We start from the raw sequence: 17,063 nt of genomic DNA on the forward strand, positions 1-17,063 counted from the left end.
TCAGTATGAATTTCATGGTGGCTCTGAATTAGGGGTCAGCCCGAGAGAGGAGCCACTGGCTAACTGGTGGCCTGACCGCCGTTCACACCAGCCCCCCAAGTGTGGCCAAGGACCCTCTGTAAACAACACATCAGAGGTACCTCCAGTTAGCATCTGCCTCGGCATCAGACTAGCCACACCCAGCAAGTGGGGTCTGAGGTCACCTGGGCAGTGGAGAGAGAAGCTGGACGTGGGGCGGGTGGACAGCATGGGGTGTTTACGGAGCCCCTTTTACGTGCCAGGGTCTCTGCCTCTCAGTGCATCCTCATGTAACTCGGCTGCACCCCTGATCGCCCTTACACTGAGAGCTGGGTTCCTCCGGCAGCTGGCCTACAGTGAGGCACCTAGACTGCGGGATGCCAAGGTGCAAACAGGTTCCAGGGCTCTGCCCCTCGGCCCAACCTCTCTAGTTCCAGGTGATGCTTGGCTTAGACAGAAAAGCTCATCATGGCCTCAACCCATCCTCTTTGTCACAGCCGCTGACTGGCCAGGTTCTTCCAACAGGAACCTCAGATGGGCTGACAGCCAAGGGCTATCGAGTCTGGGACTTACCAGTAGGCTCCCCAAAATGCTCAGTAAAATCCTGCAGCTGCCAGTTGCTGTAGCACCAGCTCTAGAGAAGGTGGCAGCTGAGTTATCTTAATTTTGAAATTTTTTTTATTTATGCACACAAGAGCTGGGTGTAGGCCAGAGGTGCTGGGTGCTGAGAGGACTCACCAGAGGCAGAGTGGGGAGCAGAACAGGCAGGTCTACTGAAAGCACTGCTGAGGGGAGCAGCAGGCGGGTCAGGAGAGGTCTGCTGGGCCATGTGGTTCAGCTCCCTGGCTGGGGATCGAACTCATATCTCAGTTGCTGCCAACAGCTTCAGTGCTGAGACTTAACCCCCTGTGCTGTCAGGGAAGCCCCTGAGTTATCTTAAGTGACTAGATGGGACTAGGGATCCCCCTCACAGGGTGGCAGAACGGGCTCACACCAGATCCCATCTGGCTGGGGGCACATTCTAGGAGAGCAGGGCTCCTTTCTGTTTTACCTGGGCCTCTTCTAGGTAGACCTCTCCTAGGCCCTGGCACAGAACCTGGAGTCCCTAGGGGCCCAGGGAACAGGTGCAGATTGGCAGTGATACATGTGAGCCAGCGCCTCGCCAGGTCCCCAGCCTCTTGCTAGGGATCTTATGTTAGTGCTGAGCCACCTGAGTTATTAAAGAATTGCTTCGGAGCCCAGAAAAGGTACTGACCCGTGAGTCACATTCCCCAGGTATTCTGTTATAGCTGGTTTAGGGACAACACAGGCTCTAGCACCTTCTAAAATTCTTGGCTGCTATGGGCAGCCAAGGTGGAGGGAGTGGAGAGTCCCAGGTAAAACGGTCAGGAGCCCTGTCCCCTAGAATGTGCGCCCCAGACCAGATGGGGCCTGGTGTGAGCCACTCTGCCACCCAGTGAGGGAGATCCCTAGTCGCATCTGGTCTCTTAAGATAACTCAGGGGCCTCCTCATCACCTAATTTTGTTCGCCCGAGGAGCTGATCACTCTCACGCTGTCCATATTGCACATGAGAAAGCAGATGCTCAGACAGGTTAATCAGCCAGTCCAGGGTCACACAGCAAGGGGGCGGCAGAGTCAGAGTTGTCACTGAGGCAGCAGCCAGAAGCCTCCCAGGTGAGCGGAGGGAAGAGGGAGGAAGGAGCAGGCAGGGCTAGAGGTGCCCACCTTGACCACAAACTCTCAGGGAAGTCCCCCTCCATGATGGGCCTGCCCAGAGCTCTTTCTAGCAAGAGGGACACCTTCCTGTACCTGTAACCTGGCCCCTGGGTCAGGTATGAGTGTCAGGCAGGTGTCTGGCTCAAGGGCAATGCGCTCACAGACTGGACGGTGACAAAGCCCTTCCCTCGTGGCTTAATCCCAGTTTACACAAGTTAAGTAAGCATTTATGAAATTAATTGCTTGATATTCATTTTACAAGCCAATGAGTAGACCAGTGCACTGTTCATGTTTTCCTTTAATCCCAAACAGCCTCTGTCCTCGTTGGGCCCCCAATCAGCTGGTGTTCCGCCCCTCTCTCCATAATGATCAGAGCCTCCGAGCAAGCTGTTCATTCATTCACTCATTGCTCATTCATTCATTCGCTCAGCATCTTCTCTGCGCCAGGCTGTCTCTTAGATACCAGAGCGTTTTCCTGTGGGTAACCACGCATCAAACAGCAATGAGAGAAAGGCCTGGATTCGTGTTGATTTTCGCTTGCCTTAATGTAAAACAGGATTGCCCGCATTTCAGATTTTGCTAGTTTATCTTGCACGGCCAAAGCCCCAGTTATCTCTGCTTCACTAAGTCTGGAGATTGGTTTGGAACTTGAACATATATTCTTCGAAACCATTAAAAGTGGTTTAATTGGCTGTTCGGGGATATCCTCCACGCTGCTTTCCAAATGGATCATCCCTCTCCATCTCGCCCCTGAACTGGGAGGCCCGAAGCCCTCGCCTGGATGATCCACTCCCCTGGATTAATTTTTCTTGCTCTGGTTTGCAGAAACATCCAGTCTTGCAATGCAGAGCCAGCTCTGTTCACAACCGCACATCCAAATCCTACTCAAACACCCAGGGAGCCCACAAACCCACGGCCCCTCGTGACGAGGCCACGGCAGCATCTCCCGAGGGGACCTGTTTTTTTTTTAAAAAATCAGGCCTTACTTTGACAAAAAGTGAGACCAGCAAATCCAAAGGAGGACTTCAGGGAGAAAGGTAGGCGGCCACCCAGATGATGTGGCAGGGCAGGAAGCAATGACCTTGGGGGTCAGGCTGCCCTGACCCACTGGCCAGTCACAGCAGGAATCTGCAGGACACAGGGCTTGGCTGAAAGGCAGCTTCTCCAGGTCTCCCCTGTGTGACCTTGAGCCAGTCACATAACTCCCCGAGCCTGTCTCATGGTCTAGCTCGTCGCCTCTTGGAAAGTTAAGGGAGGTCATGTGTGCTGTGGGTGACAGACCACAATGATTGTTCCGCGCTGGTTCAGCGAACACTCCAGAACCCCAGTGCCCAGCTGGCAGTGGTTGGAAAGTGCTTCCCCCCATTCTGGAAACGCTACGGGGTGAGGGTATTTGTACAGTACACACATGTGTGTGTAAGCAGACAGATACCTCTAGCCCCACAAACAATCCGTGTGTGTATTTTACAGAGGTCAATAGAGATAGGAAGCTAGGCTGGAGATTAGAGAGCAGCACAAACTCCAGGATACTCTCTTAAAATCATTGTTAGATGATTTCTTGTGCCTCAGGAAGAATTTGGTACATAACAGACCATGTTTGTTTGCTGAATAAATTTAAGAACCTGTGATGTGTGTGTGTGAGAGAGGCAGACAACGTTTCTATGCTGTTGTAACAGTAACTATAGAAGCAGGGGTAATGACACAGTGACTACAGAATAGCAAAATGAAATTAAATCAAAATACCAGAAAATATAAACTTTTAAAAAATTATTTATTTATGCATACAGAACTGGGGCACAAGCCAGAGGTGCAGGGGCGATGAGAGGATTCACCAGAGACAGAGTGGGGAGCAGAACAGGCCGACTGATGAAGTCCACTGCTGAGGGGAGCAGTGGGGAGACAGGAGAGGTCTGCCGCGCCATGTGGGTCACGTCTGGGGCGGGGATCGAACTTGCACTGAAGCAGCTGTGGCCAGCCTGCAGTGCTGCGTCCTAACCTGATGCGCTACCGGGGAGGACCCATAAATATAAATTTTCTAATTGCCTCTTTTTATCTTTTCCCTTCCAGTTACGGTGACAATGTTAAAAAGCTATCCACATACCAGTTAGAGTTGAGTTTCAAATAAAAAGGAGAATGTTATAGTGTGAGTATGCCCCGCCTCCTGAATAGCCATACAGGACGTGGGACATACTCATACCAAAAAAGCCTTCGCCCTGTGTCTTCTGTTTGCTACACTGGTCACCCTAACTCACCGCTTCAGACATGCCTCTGCAGTGCCCAAGGGTGTCTGCGCCTGTCCTCACCTGTTGGGTGAAGCAACCTCCCAGCCTGGCATCAGGCCAGCGCCCCTCTGCCGCCCTGGCCCCACTGGGCGCTGGACACCCAGCCGCTTCTGGCGTGGCCCCACCAGGCTGCCTGCTGGCAGCAGGGGCCCAGAGTCGTTTCTGTCTGTTTGTTACTTCACGTTGGTTCCAGATAAAGTGGCAGACATACGAGCTGGGCACGGAGCCCTGCTGTCTGGTGCATTTAAAACGCAATCACCTTTCCTGTCACAGGAGCTCACCTGGGAGCCTTGCCAGGGGATCGGCCGTAGCTGGGGTCTGGGTGCTGGGGTGCCGGGGCCTCGCCCGGTGTCTGGCTGTTTTCCCTTGCCTGCCTGGGGTTTGTTTGGCTCTTTGGGTCTCCCCGCTGCGTAGATGGGTGTCCCCAGGCAGCCTTTGGAGGTTTGGACAAACACCCTGGAAGGAGGAGCGGGACTTACCGAGGGCAGCGAGGGGCCTTGCGGGAAAGACGGGAGAACAAGGTGGCTGGAGCCCCTGTGCAGCCCGGGGTGCACCCTGCGCCTGTCGCCTTGCTTGGAAGAAAACGGAGGCGCCATCCTGCATCTCTGGGTGCTCAGCTTACACTGAGAGCATGGGAAGTGTCCTCAGCACCCTGTCCTTGTGCCCCCACACCTGGGTGGGCCCCTCACGGCCACTCTGGTCAGGAGGCACCGAACTGAAACAGCACTGAGTGGGCACTTAGCTGATGACAAGACTCGACCCGCCTCTGAGCCCCCTTGCAGCGCATGCTGGAGACACTGGGGCCTGGGCCCCTGCTGGCCTGTGCACCCCTGGCCTGGGTCCCCAGGGTGCCAAGGAAGCGTGTGTTCTCCAAACCAAACTACCGCACGCCAGGTTCTTTGCAGCCATCGCCCCACTGACTTCTCTGACTCGGAGGTTGGCAGCTGGCGCCTCACTCATAAAGCTTAGCAGTCTGAAGTTGCCGCTGGCCTTCGGGGCGGAGGGCCTAGCTGCTGGCTGGGCCCTGCCATCTTGACGAGGCCTGGGAGACGCTGGAGGGGGATTTGGGCTCCCACACAAGACTGGGCATGCCTACCTCCCCTCTCGCTTCGTCCTGGGAGCAGGGGACGACCCCCACCCTCCATGCCCACTGGATGCATCAGGTTTGCTTCAAAGTCTGCCCAAGTCACAGAGGGCCTCTGCCTCCCTCCCCAACTCACAGTCCTTCCTGGCTGGGCTTTTTTTTTTCTCTGTCTCTGTGGGTCTGGCCCCTCTCCCTGAAAATCCAGTTTGCTGGTATTAAAAGAAACACACAATCACTAAACATGTTTTATAGAGTCTTTGAAGTCTGAGGGCTGCAGGCTCCGCATTGATCAGCACGTGGATAGTGAGCAGAGAGCTGCGACGGCTGGCATTGGGGGTTGGGGGGCTGCCTGTGGAACCTCTGAAAGGGGTCTGATCCCTCAGGGGCTGAGTAATTAGGCTGTCCTCTGGACACAGAGCAGAAAAGGTATGTTCTGTGCACCCCAGTGCTCCAGACGGCATCTTTATACCTAGGAAAGGACTGAGATGAAGATGGGTTGCTGTTGTGTTTCCAGTGAAGCCAGACTGGCTCTTCCCCATGGCCCCCAAGTGGCGGGACCCTGTGGAAAAGTTCTCACCTGCCCCAGAGTCACTACCTGTGATCCTCCCCTGAGCGCCAGTCCGAGATCTTGGGGCTCCACAGCCTGTCCCCAGAAGCTGCTAGCGAGAAGTGCCAGCATCAGTGGGTGACGGGCCTTTTACCACTCACCAGTGACCCCTGGGCTCAGGTTGTAGGCAGAGGCCGGGCTTGGGGGTGGCAGGGGGTCCCCTACCACACCACCCCAGGGCACGCAGCCCCTGGCTCAGGGCTGTGGAGAGGAGCCCAGTGGGACCAGCTGCAGGCAGTGGAGAGGCCTGTGGATTTGGGGCCTGGACCGAGGAAGGGGCCCTTCAGGTGCAAGCTGTGAGCTGATTGGTGCCGCGATCCAATCAGCAAAAGGACTGGAAACGGTCCAATCAGACCCATGGGCGGAGGACCCTGAGAAGATATAAGGCAGGGCAGGGGCCAGCTGGGGGCTTTTGAGCGAAGCAGCTCTGGGCCTCCGAGGGAGGAAGGCGCCGGCCTCCAAGGAAAGCTGCGGAGGCTTTGCAGAGACGCGGCCGGCCATAGCTGCCTCTGACCAGGCCCCACGGAGCACCAGGGGCCCCGGCCATACCTGCCTCTGACCAGGCCCCACGGAGCACCAGGGGCCCCGGCCCGGGCCTGGCGTCTCTAAGAGCTGTTTGTTGGTGTCCAGCAACCTGAAGAGCCGTTACCATGGTGTTTCTGACTCATCTGCCTCCTGTTGACTGGGCTGACCGGCCTCGTGTCCTGGTCACCTCTGGGGCCGTTAACCAACCGCTGCTCCTGACTGTTTGACTCCAGTTCCCGCTGCTGCTGCCTCCGTTGCCGTCTGGTCCAGCGTCCAGTGCCGTCCATCCCGACCTTCAGAGTGTGGCCGGGGCTGCCGCGGCCCCACCTGTGAGCGCCTCCAGCTGCGGTGAGGTAGGCCTGGCCGCTGCCTGCTGGCTACTGCGCATTCCAGGTCCTCCGGGACGGGACGGCGCCATCTTGGATGAGCGGCCCATTGCTCAGGACTTCTGGATGCTGGACACTGGCGGGGGTGAGTTAGCTGGCTACTTGTGGCCTTGGAAACTTTTTGTTCCCCTGTTTGTTAAGTAAGCCCCATTGTTCCCCGAACCTGAATGGTCTTGGAGTCGTGTTCCTGGCGAGAGCCCAGTGAGCTGTGCTCTGCCCGCCTCTGCCCTGTAGACCCTGCAGCCTGCTGTAGCGGTGTTTCTCTAGTGCCCATGTACTGTGGACGCAGGTGGTGAGTGCAAGTGGGTGGGAAGGTGGCTGCCGTCAGCCCTTCCTAAGAAGCCGCTTGGCTGGGGATGTCACCTGAAGGGCACAGTCAGCGGGGCACGGGGCCTGGTGTCCTTTGGCACAGAGGAGGAGCCCAGCAGTCAGCAGGTCCAGGAGGGGAGGACCTTCTGCCTTAGGAAGGTGCCTGTCTGATGGAGGCAGTAACCCCAGGGAGTTCTTCACTGGCGGAGATGAGGCCCCTAGTGTCAAGGAAGCTCCGGGATAATGGCGATGAGCTCAAGACGCCCCAGGATGATGGGTCCGGGCCCGAGGGCCTCCTCACTTGATGGTGAAAGGCACAGTCCCTGATCTCCGGGCTCCCAGGCGGAGGCAGTTGTGACCTTTGTCCCAGAGGCTCTAGGTAGAGAGGAAGACCTACCCACATAACGTGAAAAACACCTTTCTGGGTGTTCTCCTCGGTCTCAACCCTCACCCACCAACTAGACAGTTGTACCCCTTCCCCCAGACCTCCATAGAGGTGCCTCCTGGAGACAGAGGGGACAGCTCTGCCCCCCATCCCACCGCCGCCACCTGGGAGGTGGACTTCAGGCTTGTTCCCCCAACTTCCGGCCGCCGCCCCCACCCCCGCCAATGTTCCTCAGTTCTCCCACTGCCCAATCCCTCTGACCCATCCCTTTCCCCCATCCATCCATCTCTCCTCGCCACCTAGAGTGTCCAGCCCTGCACATGAATTCCAGTGACAAACCCCCATGTGAGTGGCCTTCACCCAACTTCCTCATCTTCAAACTCCAGCACCTACCCAGAGCCTGCAGCGCACCCTCTCTCCCTCACACACTAGGGCCGCTTATATGCACTGCCTCGTGCCACCACGTGCCACCAAGTGGTGTTGGTGATGGGGGGGACCCAGGCTCCGAGAAGCTCCGGAACTGGCCCCCATGTTCTGGGGAATTCCTGTCATCCCTGGGTGTCCCTTCTTGAAGGACGTTCTGACCCCCCACTCTGCACCCCACAGCCTCCTGCGTGTCTTTGTAGCATGGACCCCAGTGTATTAGCTCATCACCTCTGCAGCTTGTGCTCTGCCCTCGCCCACAGCCCCGAGGGAGGGGCTGTATCTATCTGCCCTTTGTATCGTGACCCTTGGTGGGGACGCTGCCACAGAGCAGACCCCCAGTGACAGTTTGCTCTTGGAGGACTGGTTTGCTTTTTGAGGCTCACTGGTTTCGTGCCCCTTGAGCTTTCTGGCCTTCGCTGGCCTATAGTGTGCATTGCCATTCTCTCTCTTTTTTAAAGATTTGGTTATTTTTGCATAGAAGAACTGGGGTATAGACCAGAGGTGCGGGGTGGGGGGTGAGAGGACCCACCAGAGACAGAGTGGGGAGCAGAGAGGCAGATCCATTGAAATCCACTGCTGAGGGGAGCAATGGGAGGGTCAGGAGAGGTCTGCTGCACCGTGTGGGTCAGCTCCCTGGCTGGGAATTGAACTCGTGCAGCAGTGACAGGACAGGCAGCTGCTCCATAGTGCTGAGACCTTGTGCCACCAGGGAGGCCTCCCAGTTCTCTTAAAATTCCTCTTCCCATCTCCCCCAGCGAGAACAAGATCACACCACTTCATGCCAATCCAATTAGGAGAAAATGAGAAATTGGATCGAGTTTCGACAACAGTGTGAGGGAGCATCAGTGTTCTGGAAGAAGCCTGGCCACATTTAGGGAAATGTGTGCTGCCTGCCTGCACCCTGCCCCCTTCTCAGAGAGCCGAGGCAAGCGTCATCTGGGTGTTGGGACCCTCACAGGTGGGGCTGGGGCGACGTTAGGGGCCGGCCTTCCAGAGCCCGTGTCTCTGTAACCTCTGTCTCCACCAGAAGCATCGGATGAGATTTACGCAGAGGAGCACGGGTGGATCTCTAGAAGCCAGTGTTAAGTGAAAAATTAAGCAACAAAATGAGATGTACAGCCCAATACAATTTATGTAAATTAAAACACATTCACACAATAAACAACACCATATATTTTCCAGCAAGCACCCGTTATCTCAGGACATATATTAGAGATGATGCTAGCATGGGGCTGTAGGGGGGTGCTGGTGGGGGACACAGGGCTTGATGGGGGCGCAGGGGAGAAAGTCCAATGAAGCAGAGCAAGGTGGGGCAAGGAGTGATGAGGACATGAGCGAGGGGTGTGCTGGGTGAAGCCTGCCAAGGTAAAGGTGGCAACATTACTCATCCATATCCGGCACCCCTTCCTCCCATGGGTCCCCGTGGGGTCACAGCAGCGTGGACAAGACTTCCCAGACTCCTCTTGCAGACTTCTTACGCTGCCCCATCTGTGTGTCACTGTGCCGGTGCCCACAGGAGCACCTGGTCTTGTACCTGTACCCTGGGGTATACAATCACCCCTGACTGAGAACCACTGAAGGGAAGACAATCCTGAAAAACTCTCAGATCATCCAGGTCCACGCCCTCCCTCCTTGTGTTACCCAAACCCAGGCACTGAGAGACAAAACCGAGAGTCGGTTAGACGAGGGCAAGGGTGCCGGTGTTCAAGCTGCCAACATCACGGGTGTGTGTGAAGCGTGGCTCTGGGAGACTCCGGTTACAGCCCAGGCCTGATCTGCCCTGGGCTTCCTCCTAATTTTAACCGGCAGCTGGATTTGCATAGGACATTTGCATCTGAGATTACCCAGGGTTCTCTGGGAAAGTCTATGGCAGAGGATGGCAAAAAATATATAATTCCATTTCAGCTTCCAAGAGGGGAGGGGGGAGGGAATGTTTCTGGGAGGGAGGGCGCCGGTGGGAAATTTCAGTGCCTGTGCCCTTGGTGAGGGGCCAAGGAGGGAGGTCCAGCTGGCCCCTGGGCAGAGAGGACCCAACAGCCTGACCCTGGGTCTGTGAATTAGGGAGTAAGGTGGTGAGGGAATGGGGTCCCCAGGGATGCTGCTGCTGAAGTGGAGGCGGGTAGGCAGGAGAGGGTGGCATAGACCAGGTCACACACCAGCACCCAGTGCCAGCCCCTGCCCAGGACCTGCTGTCTGCTAGAGAGTGCTCCTCCGTCTTCCTGCCATACTGGGCATTTCCTCACACAGCTGCCTGCCCCTCAGGTGAGACCTCACTCCTCTCATTTAGAAGAGCAGGAGACAGGTGCCAGGTCTCCCCTTAGCAAGGAGCCGAGTCTGCATTGGAAGGGAAGGCTGCCAGAGTTGAGAACCAGTTCTCCTTCCAGACCCTCCCCCAAAGCTCCGTGCTGGTGGAGAAACATGGAGCCTCAGCCCTCCACCCCAGCAGCTCACGCTCGGCCCAAGCCGCACCGCCTGGGAAGCGCGTTATTGCAGGCATTTATTCTATGTCTCTTCCCCTCTCTAGACTGGAAATATCTTGGGGGCAGATATGGTGATATCAGCAGATTCACCTCTCCCCAGTTCTCAAGAAATGTCTGTGCTGTTTTCTGTGCTAATTTTGGACTGGATTCAGGAGGGGAACCCATCAATAAGCCAGTGGAGTGCTTGCCAGGAGGAGTTGCTTGGTTTTCCCAGGAGGAAAGGGACCTTAGATGAGATGTCCCCAAGTCAGATGTCGCGGGAAGTCGTGTGTGCCCCAGTCACAGAACACCTTGCACTTTGATCTCAAGGAGTATGCTAAGGTGTCCTCGGTGGGGTGGGGAGAAGCGTGTGGATGTGTCCATTTGTTTCTGCATGCTCAGTGCTTCACACAGGAAAGCACATAGAGGGACGGGTGGAGGGACAGAAGGACAATAGAAAGATGAAGAGGTAGATGGACGCATGAGAGAAATGGTCAGCTGGTGTTTAAGGGTTGAGTGAGTGGATTCTTTTGTGATGGCGGATGTATGGGTGGGTTATAGAGGGACAGATGGGCCCGTGGTGGATTGTGGGGTGTCTGGACATGGGAGAATGAGTAGGTCAGTGGATGGGTGGATGCAAGTTTGAATGTTGGTTTGATGATTCGGGGGTTGGTTTAATGCACCCCAGGGTCATGACCGGCTGGAAGGCTCCACATAGTATGGGGGACAGTTGACCGGCAGTAGAAATTGGCCTTGCGTCTCCTAGCATCACGCACAACCTCTAAAGTGAAACAACCCTTTGTGCTTGGCGCTTCTGGGTCCCACCTGAAGCCCCACCTCTCGCTCGCCCCCATCCTCCAGGCTGTCTCCCAGGTGCCAGATGGAAGTCTTCCCGGGAAGTTCAGCTCCAGTCTCTGCTGAGCTTTCTATGCCGTGCAGAGATTTAGCACTTAACTCCAGCCTCTCTCCGCTCCTTACCTGCCTGAGGAGGTAGAGGCAGTGATTTGCATATTTATTAAATATCTCTTAGCAGGATACACAAGCCGCATTGCTACATCCGCTCTCGAGTCGACCTGCTGGCAGACAAGAATGTGTGTGATCAGCGCCACATCACTGCCCGTTAAATAGCTGTTCCTGGGCGGGGAGGCACAGGGGGCCCTGGGGCCCCGGGATTGGGGGAGAAGGGGGTCCCGGGGGCTGGGACCTGCCTTCTCGCAGTTGCTGAGCAGCAGGAGCTTTTGTTCTCTGCCCAGGGGGAAGAAGTCTGAGGGCATCTCCGCCAGCCCCAACCCCACATGGGTAGCCCCGAAAATCTGTTGTTCCTTGGGCAAGCCCACAGAGGACACTAGAAGCACCTTTGGGGTTTCCCCTGGTGCTCAGTTTATCGGGCATTTCCTCTTGGTGCTCTGCCTTGGCATTAGCCCGCTGCTGGTCTGTTGCCTTTGGTCAAAATGGAGGACCAGCATCCACCCTGGGTGGGGTGCCCATGGCCTTGCAGAGCCAACCTGAGGCCCAGCCTCGGCTCTAAGTGTCCAGAGCCTGGGTCCCAGCATCCTGCTTTCTGGAAAGGAACCCCCAAGGTGGGCACTGGGTGTCCTTTGGGAACACCTCCTGCCCCCCTGGAGACCCTAGGGCCGGAGAAGGAAGAAGAATCATCCCTCTCCACCTGCCGGAAGGACGGGCTGGCCGCGGCTGTTTAACCCTCCCCGAAAGCCCCGTAAACACAAGGCCTGGCTGGCTTGAGCCTGCTGCTGCAAAAAGCAAAATCCCTGCTCATAAAGTAATCTCCATGAAAAAGGGGGAAAAAGCCCCATGAAGACAGTTGCAGCCGCTCAGCCCCATGACCAGTGGGGTGCAGTCACCCTGGGCCCAGCAGGCAGGCCCCGTCCAAAAGGCGCCATCTGGGTGGTCCAAGTTGGGAGAGTGGGTGGGTGACCAGTGATAGGGAGAAGCTGGACGGACGATGGTGAGGATGGCACAGTCTGCCGCCCGCTTGGAAGCTGTGATCTCAGGGCTCCCGGCGCGAGGACCCCCATGGTACAGTCGCAGATCAGAGAGGGTCGGAACTCAGCCAGAACTCGGGCCAGCTCCCTCTGAGACCCACATTGCTCCACATCTCCAGGAGACTTGAGTGGGCAAAGTGCCCGCAAGAGAGTGGGGCGCGGGAGGCAGCCGCGCCGTGGCCTGGGTATCCGCAGCTTCTGCCATGCCAACACCCGTCCCGTCATCCCTCCTCTCCCAGGGTGGGGGTGGGGGCTGAGGCACGTCCCTGGGTGCAGGTTGGGTGTGTGTTCCGGCTCCATAGCTGGAAGCCAGGGGCCTGGGGAGGGAGGCCCCGGGCCAGGGGTAGGGTGACTTTGAGGGGGCCAGGCGCCTCAACACAGTGCAGGCTCGCAAGCCTCTGCCCTGCAGACAGCGGCTCTGCTCAGCACCTGGCCCACGGCCCTGAGGACTCCCCCTGCTCCCCTTCCGGCCTTTTCATTCCCAGCCTTATCTCATCCTGGCCTCTTTCCTTCCCCTCTGCACCTCCCCTGGGCCTTTGTCTATGGGTTCCAGCCTCTCCTCCTTCCCAGAGTGCTGACACTCCATTGCTCCCTCACCAGGTTTGGGACACTATTGTCCTCTGCTGTCACAGCCGACTCTCATTCTTCCATTCAAATGACACCATGCCGGCCTCTCCCTGGACCTTCTGGGGCCCCATGTGGGGGAACCCGGACTTTGCAAGTCCTGTTGCAGCTTCATCACGTGGGGGACCTCTTTCGATCCCAGACACGGGTAAGTCTGAACTTCCGTGAATAGGGCTTCCTCGTCCCCACTCACCTCCCGAAGCACAAGCACCCTCCCCCCATGTCTAGAAGTGGGTTCCGTAAGGAACTGACCCTGTCACAGGGCACCCACCCAGTTCATCCATATCCCCAGGATGGGATGAAGGCCCAGCACATCTTCACCTCTCGTCCAGTGCCAGGAACTCAGGAAGAGCGTGTTTTGAGCAAAGGTCTTGAATGAATGAGCTCCGTGGGGACTGAGCTCCCTGATGCAGGGGCCTCCTAGGCCGCTGACTCCGAGGCCACCTTAGCCACCCTTCACCTGCTCACATAAAACAAATGTAAGACCCCTCCAAATCCAGCACTAGTGACCCTACCCAAGAGCGGGAGGGGGCCGAGGGGGACAGAGAGGGAGCCAGTTGGGGGGGTAGGTGGTGGTGGGCGTGACATCCTGAAGGCTGGGCCTCGCGTCCTGTGAAACGGGATAATAACAGCCGCTCGCTGACAAAGGTAAGGTCTGCGTCGGTACCTGGCACAGTGAGAGGCCTGAATGAGTGCCGATGATGTCACCGCCGCCAGGGCTCCCTCTGCCCCCAGCCTCCCCTCCCTCTCAGCTGCTCTTTTCCAAGCCTGGGGAGGGGAGTGATTTCTGGGCTCTAGAAGCTGCACGAGCTCACGGCAGGCGTGTCCAACAGTGGCAGCAGCTACAGTGCCCCAAGTGGCTTGAGGCCTCCCTGACCCTCGCCGAGGAGCGGCCCAGGACGGTGGCGCACCTGTCCCCAGCCCGCGGGGCCCCTTGGGAAAAGGGCATCTGTGAGGCCACAGCAGGATTCCGGCCCCTAGAGTCTTGGGGATTGGACAAGTCCTCTCTGGTCTCAGTTTCCAGGTCTCTAAAGTGGGGTGCAATGTCTTGAAATGTCTAGGCGGTCTGGAGTGTGTTGAAAACAGCAGATGTGTAGGGTTTGCTGAGGGGTTGAGGGCTGCTGAGCATGGCTGCCTGGAGGGTGTTAGGGCCTGGAGGTCATTGGTGGGTGTCCAGGGGAGTGGTGAGGCAGATGGGAAGGGGCCTGGAGGCCCCGGTGCCATTGCTCCCGACCAGCTTCTGTGCTTGGCCAAGGCGGTTCCTCAGGGCTATGGAGAGTGGGGACTGAGGGCCACAAGGCCAGGCTTCCGGGCTAGGCTTTGCAGATGGAAATGCTGAGGCCCAGAGAGGGCGAGACCCTGGCCTTCAGCCAGCCCGGGCCATCCCTCCCGTGCTGCGTCGTCAGTTGGGTCCAGCAGTGTCGCTTCAGCCTTACTGTTACTGATAGTCAGGGGGCAGCCCTGAGCCCCTTCTCCGAGGCAGACACCTGCTTGGTGTCTTGCAGCCACCCCTGGGTGGGGCAGGGGGCGTCTCAGCAGCCTCGTTGTGCAGGAGGGAGAACTGAGCGTCTCATGCAGCCTGAGCTCACCGCCTCGCCCCGCCGGACGGCAGCAGCGCCCATGGGAACTTGAGCCCCACAAACTTACTCGTGGCTCCAGGTCCCTCCCAAGCGCGACATGAGCTGGACATGTTTCAGGAGGTTCTCACAAGGGCTGGGTTTGAACAGACGGTTTGAATTCTGACGTCGTGCTGTGTGCCCCTGAGGGAGGGCATGTGTGGGTGAGCGTGTGCATAGGGCGTGTCTGCAGCCTCCCACTCCCCTGGCAGAGGGCTAGCATGGCTGCCTTCTCCAGACCTTGCGTTTAGCCAGAACCCACTTGCGATCTGGGGACCATCCAACCCACCATTCTCTCTTCCTGGAATCTCCCCTCTATTCTCACCTGGCAGTTGTCTTCCCATCCTTCCAGAAGGTTCCTTGGGAAGCCTTGTCTGATTGCCCCAGCTGAGTTAGACTTCCTCCTTCCCCTTCTGTTCCCATAGCACCTTTAATGTCTCTCTCCCTGGTAATTGCCAATTACACTTCTGTCTAAAGCACCATGAGGTCCCTGAGGGCAGGGAGAGTGTCCTACACCTCTCTCAGCCCAGCATGGAGCAGCCCTTGCAGAGAGGATAATCAAGCAGGCAGGTGAAGGCATAAGTGAATGAGCAGGTGACAGGAACATCAGCCAAGGCGACACCCTGCCCCACCTTATTGGGGGTCAGAGACAAGAGTGACAAATTCTTCCCTCACCTCCAAGCCCCCCTGACCCCACTCCCCCATCCATGTAAGTTTGCAGTTGTCCTGGATGCTGCCTGGTCATGAGCTGAGAAGGTCAAGACCACAGTGGCCTCTGCACTCTGCAGTCGTGGGGCTGATGACATAAGGTCGCCAGGCTGAGCCTCCCCTGACTCTGCCTGCAGTCTGATGCCATCGGCTCTCACTGCAAGAAGGAAGAACACATGTACCACAGCCACTTGGCAACAGAAAGCTACATGCTCCTTATACATATTCCATATTCTCCCTGAAATGCTCCCGCCAGGGTGAGAGCTGAATGTGTGGTGGGTTGGCACACACCCTCTGGCTCCGCCCCAACCCATCCTCGTCTTCATCAGAGCCAAGTCTGCTTCCTTGGGGACCAGCAAGGAGTCTTCTAGATTCCCCATGCTGTCTTCCAAGAAGTCGGAGTTTGAACACGATCCCTTGGGCAATATGTCCAAAGGAGAAGCGCTCGCCGAAATTCCCCACATCGTAAAATGTCAGGATGCCTGCGGTCTTTATTTATAGACAGATTGCTTTTCAACTTTTCTCACTCCAACATTTCAATGTGTTATTCCTGAAGATAAATGCACATTATGATTTCATAATAGAAATTGCATTTCTCCCTCGTGTCACCCCTAAGCATGTATATACATAAATATGGCATATTGCCTCTGACAGTAATTTAACAGGCGCTTTGAAGCACATACTGATCATGACCAGGGAGCGGGGCTGGCATGGTCTGGCTTTCGTGGACATCTGCCCCTCCCATTCCCCACCGCGCTTCCTCCTCTTTGTTTGGGTCTTGGAGCTTGGGGACTCAGCAGTTCCATTTATCTTTGTGTATCAGGATGCTTGTTTATAGGCACCCTGGGCTTTGAGAGAGGGGTGCAAACAAGGAGTGAAAAATGCAGCCTTCCTCCTGGAGTGAGTTCAGGGGGCTGGGATGCGGTCTCTTGTTTCCTGATGGACTTGGGGTCTTGGTGGTGGTGGTGTCAGTGGCCGCCTCGGGGCCAACTGCTCACCTCTGTCTACCCATCATCACCTTCTCCTGGGGTTGAATTCTTGCTCGAGCCAGCGTGTCCAGCTCTCGACTCGCCTGTCTCCCAGGGACCACAGACTCACCTCTTCTCAGCCCGCAAGTCCCTCCTTATCATTCATGGAAACTACTAGAAGCTTACCCTTTCTAGGGGGCCCCATGAAGAGTCGGGGTGCACCCCCACCTCCCCCCCACCTGTAGCATCCTCCACTCTGGCCACTTTAAACGTGATTTCTCTTTGGGTTACTTTTAAGAGCACACCATCCTGGGCCAAGTAGTCTGTGTTAGAGCACCAAATTGGAGTGTGCTGTGTAGCCAGAACAGGCTGGCGGGCCCCTCAGCCCACCCCGTGCAGTGACTACAGCAGCCTCAAAGAAAAGCCTGAGACTCCAAAATGCCAGCCTGTTCTTCCATGGACCTGAAACATGAGCAGGAAGAGTCTTAATCCAAGTCTGCAAAGACCAGTTCCCTCCCGCGTGAGGCACAGGGGACTAGCGTTTGGGGATCTAATTTGCAGGATGCAGGTGACTTTCCCAGCCTCACAGCTGTCTGCGCTGGCGGCCAGCTCCGGGGAGGTGTCCTGCCGACTCCTGTCTCCGGTCACCCCCAGCCAGGCCGGAGCAGGCCTTGGCTGTCAGGTCACGGCTGGCAACGATGCCTCCTCAGTTTTCCGATACTAAACCTGATCGTGAACACATCAGATATTTCTTATTCTTTACTTCTTTTCTATTTCACTGAGCACAGTCTCATTTCCGTCATCTTGTTGCAAGTGACATGAGTTTATCTTTTTTTGGATCGCTGAGAAATAATCCATTATCCACCACAACTTTTTGACCCATTTGACTATTTTGGCACTTCTGGGTTGTTCCTGTACCATCCTCCTGGAGCCGCCTTCCTCTGCC

At 56.6% G+C, this 17,063-nt stretch overlaps 1 protein-coding gene across 1 annotated transcript in view; it reads left to right on the forward strand.

Moving 5' to 3' along the window:
* The first annotated feature begins 247 nt into the window (after nucleotides 1–247).
* IGSF21 (immunoglobin superfamily, member 21) overlaps nucleotides 248–17,063 on the forward strand; it is a 267,753-nt gene continuing 250,937 nt past the window's right edge. The window contains exons 1-3 of the mRNA XM_004678549.2: nucleotides 248–403; nucleotides 516–593; nucleotides 6,467–6,704. Coding sequence (XP_004678606.2) covers nucleotides 248–403; nucleotides 516–593; nucleotides 6,467–6,704 — 472 coding nt within the window. The remainder of the gene's footprint in view (nucleotides 404–515; nucleotides 594–6,466; nucleotides 6,705–17,063) is intronic.

This window comes from Condylura cristata, unplaced genomic scaffold, assembly GCF_000260355.1.
Source record: "Condylura cristata isolate star-nosed mole 26May11 unplaced genomic scaffold, ConCri1.0 scaffold00008, whole genome shotgun sequence".
In the NCBI taxonomy this organism is placed as follows: domain Eukaryota; kingdom Metazoa; phylum Chordata; class Mammalia; order Eulipotyphla; family Talpidae; genus Condylura; species Condylura cristata.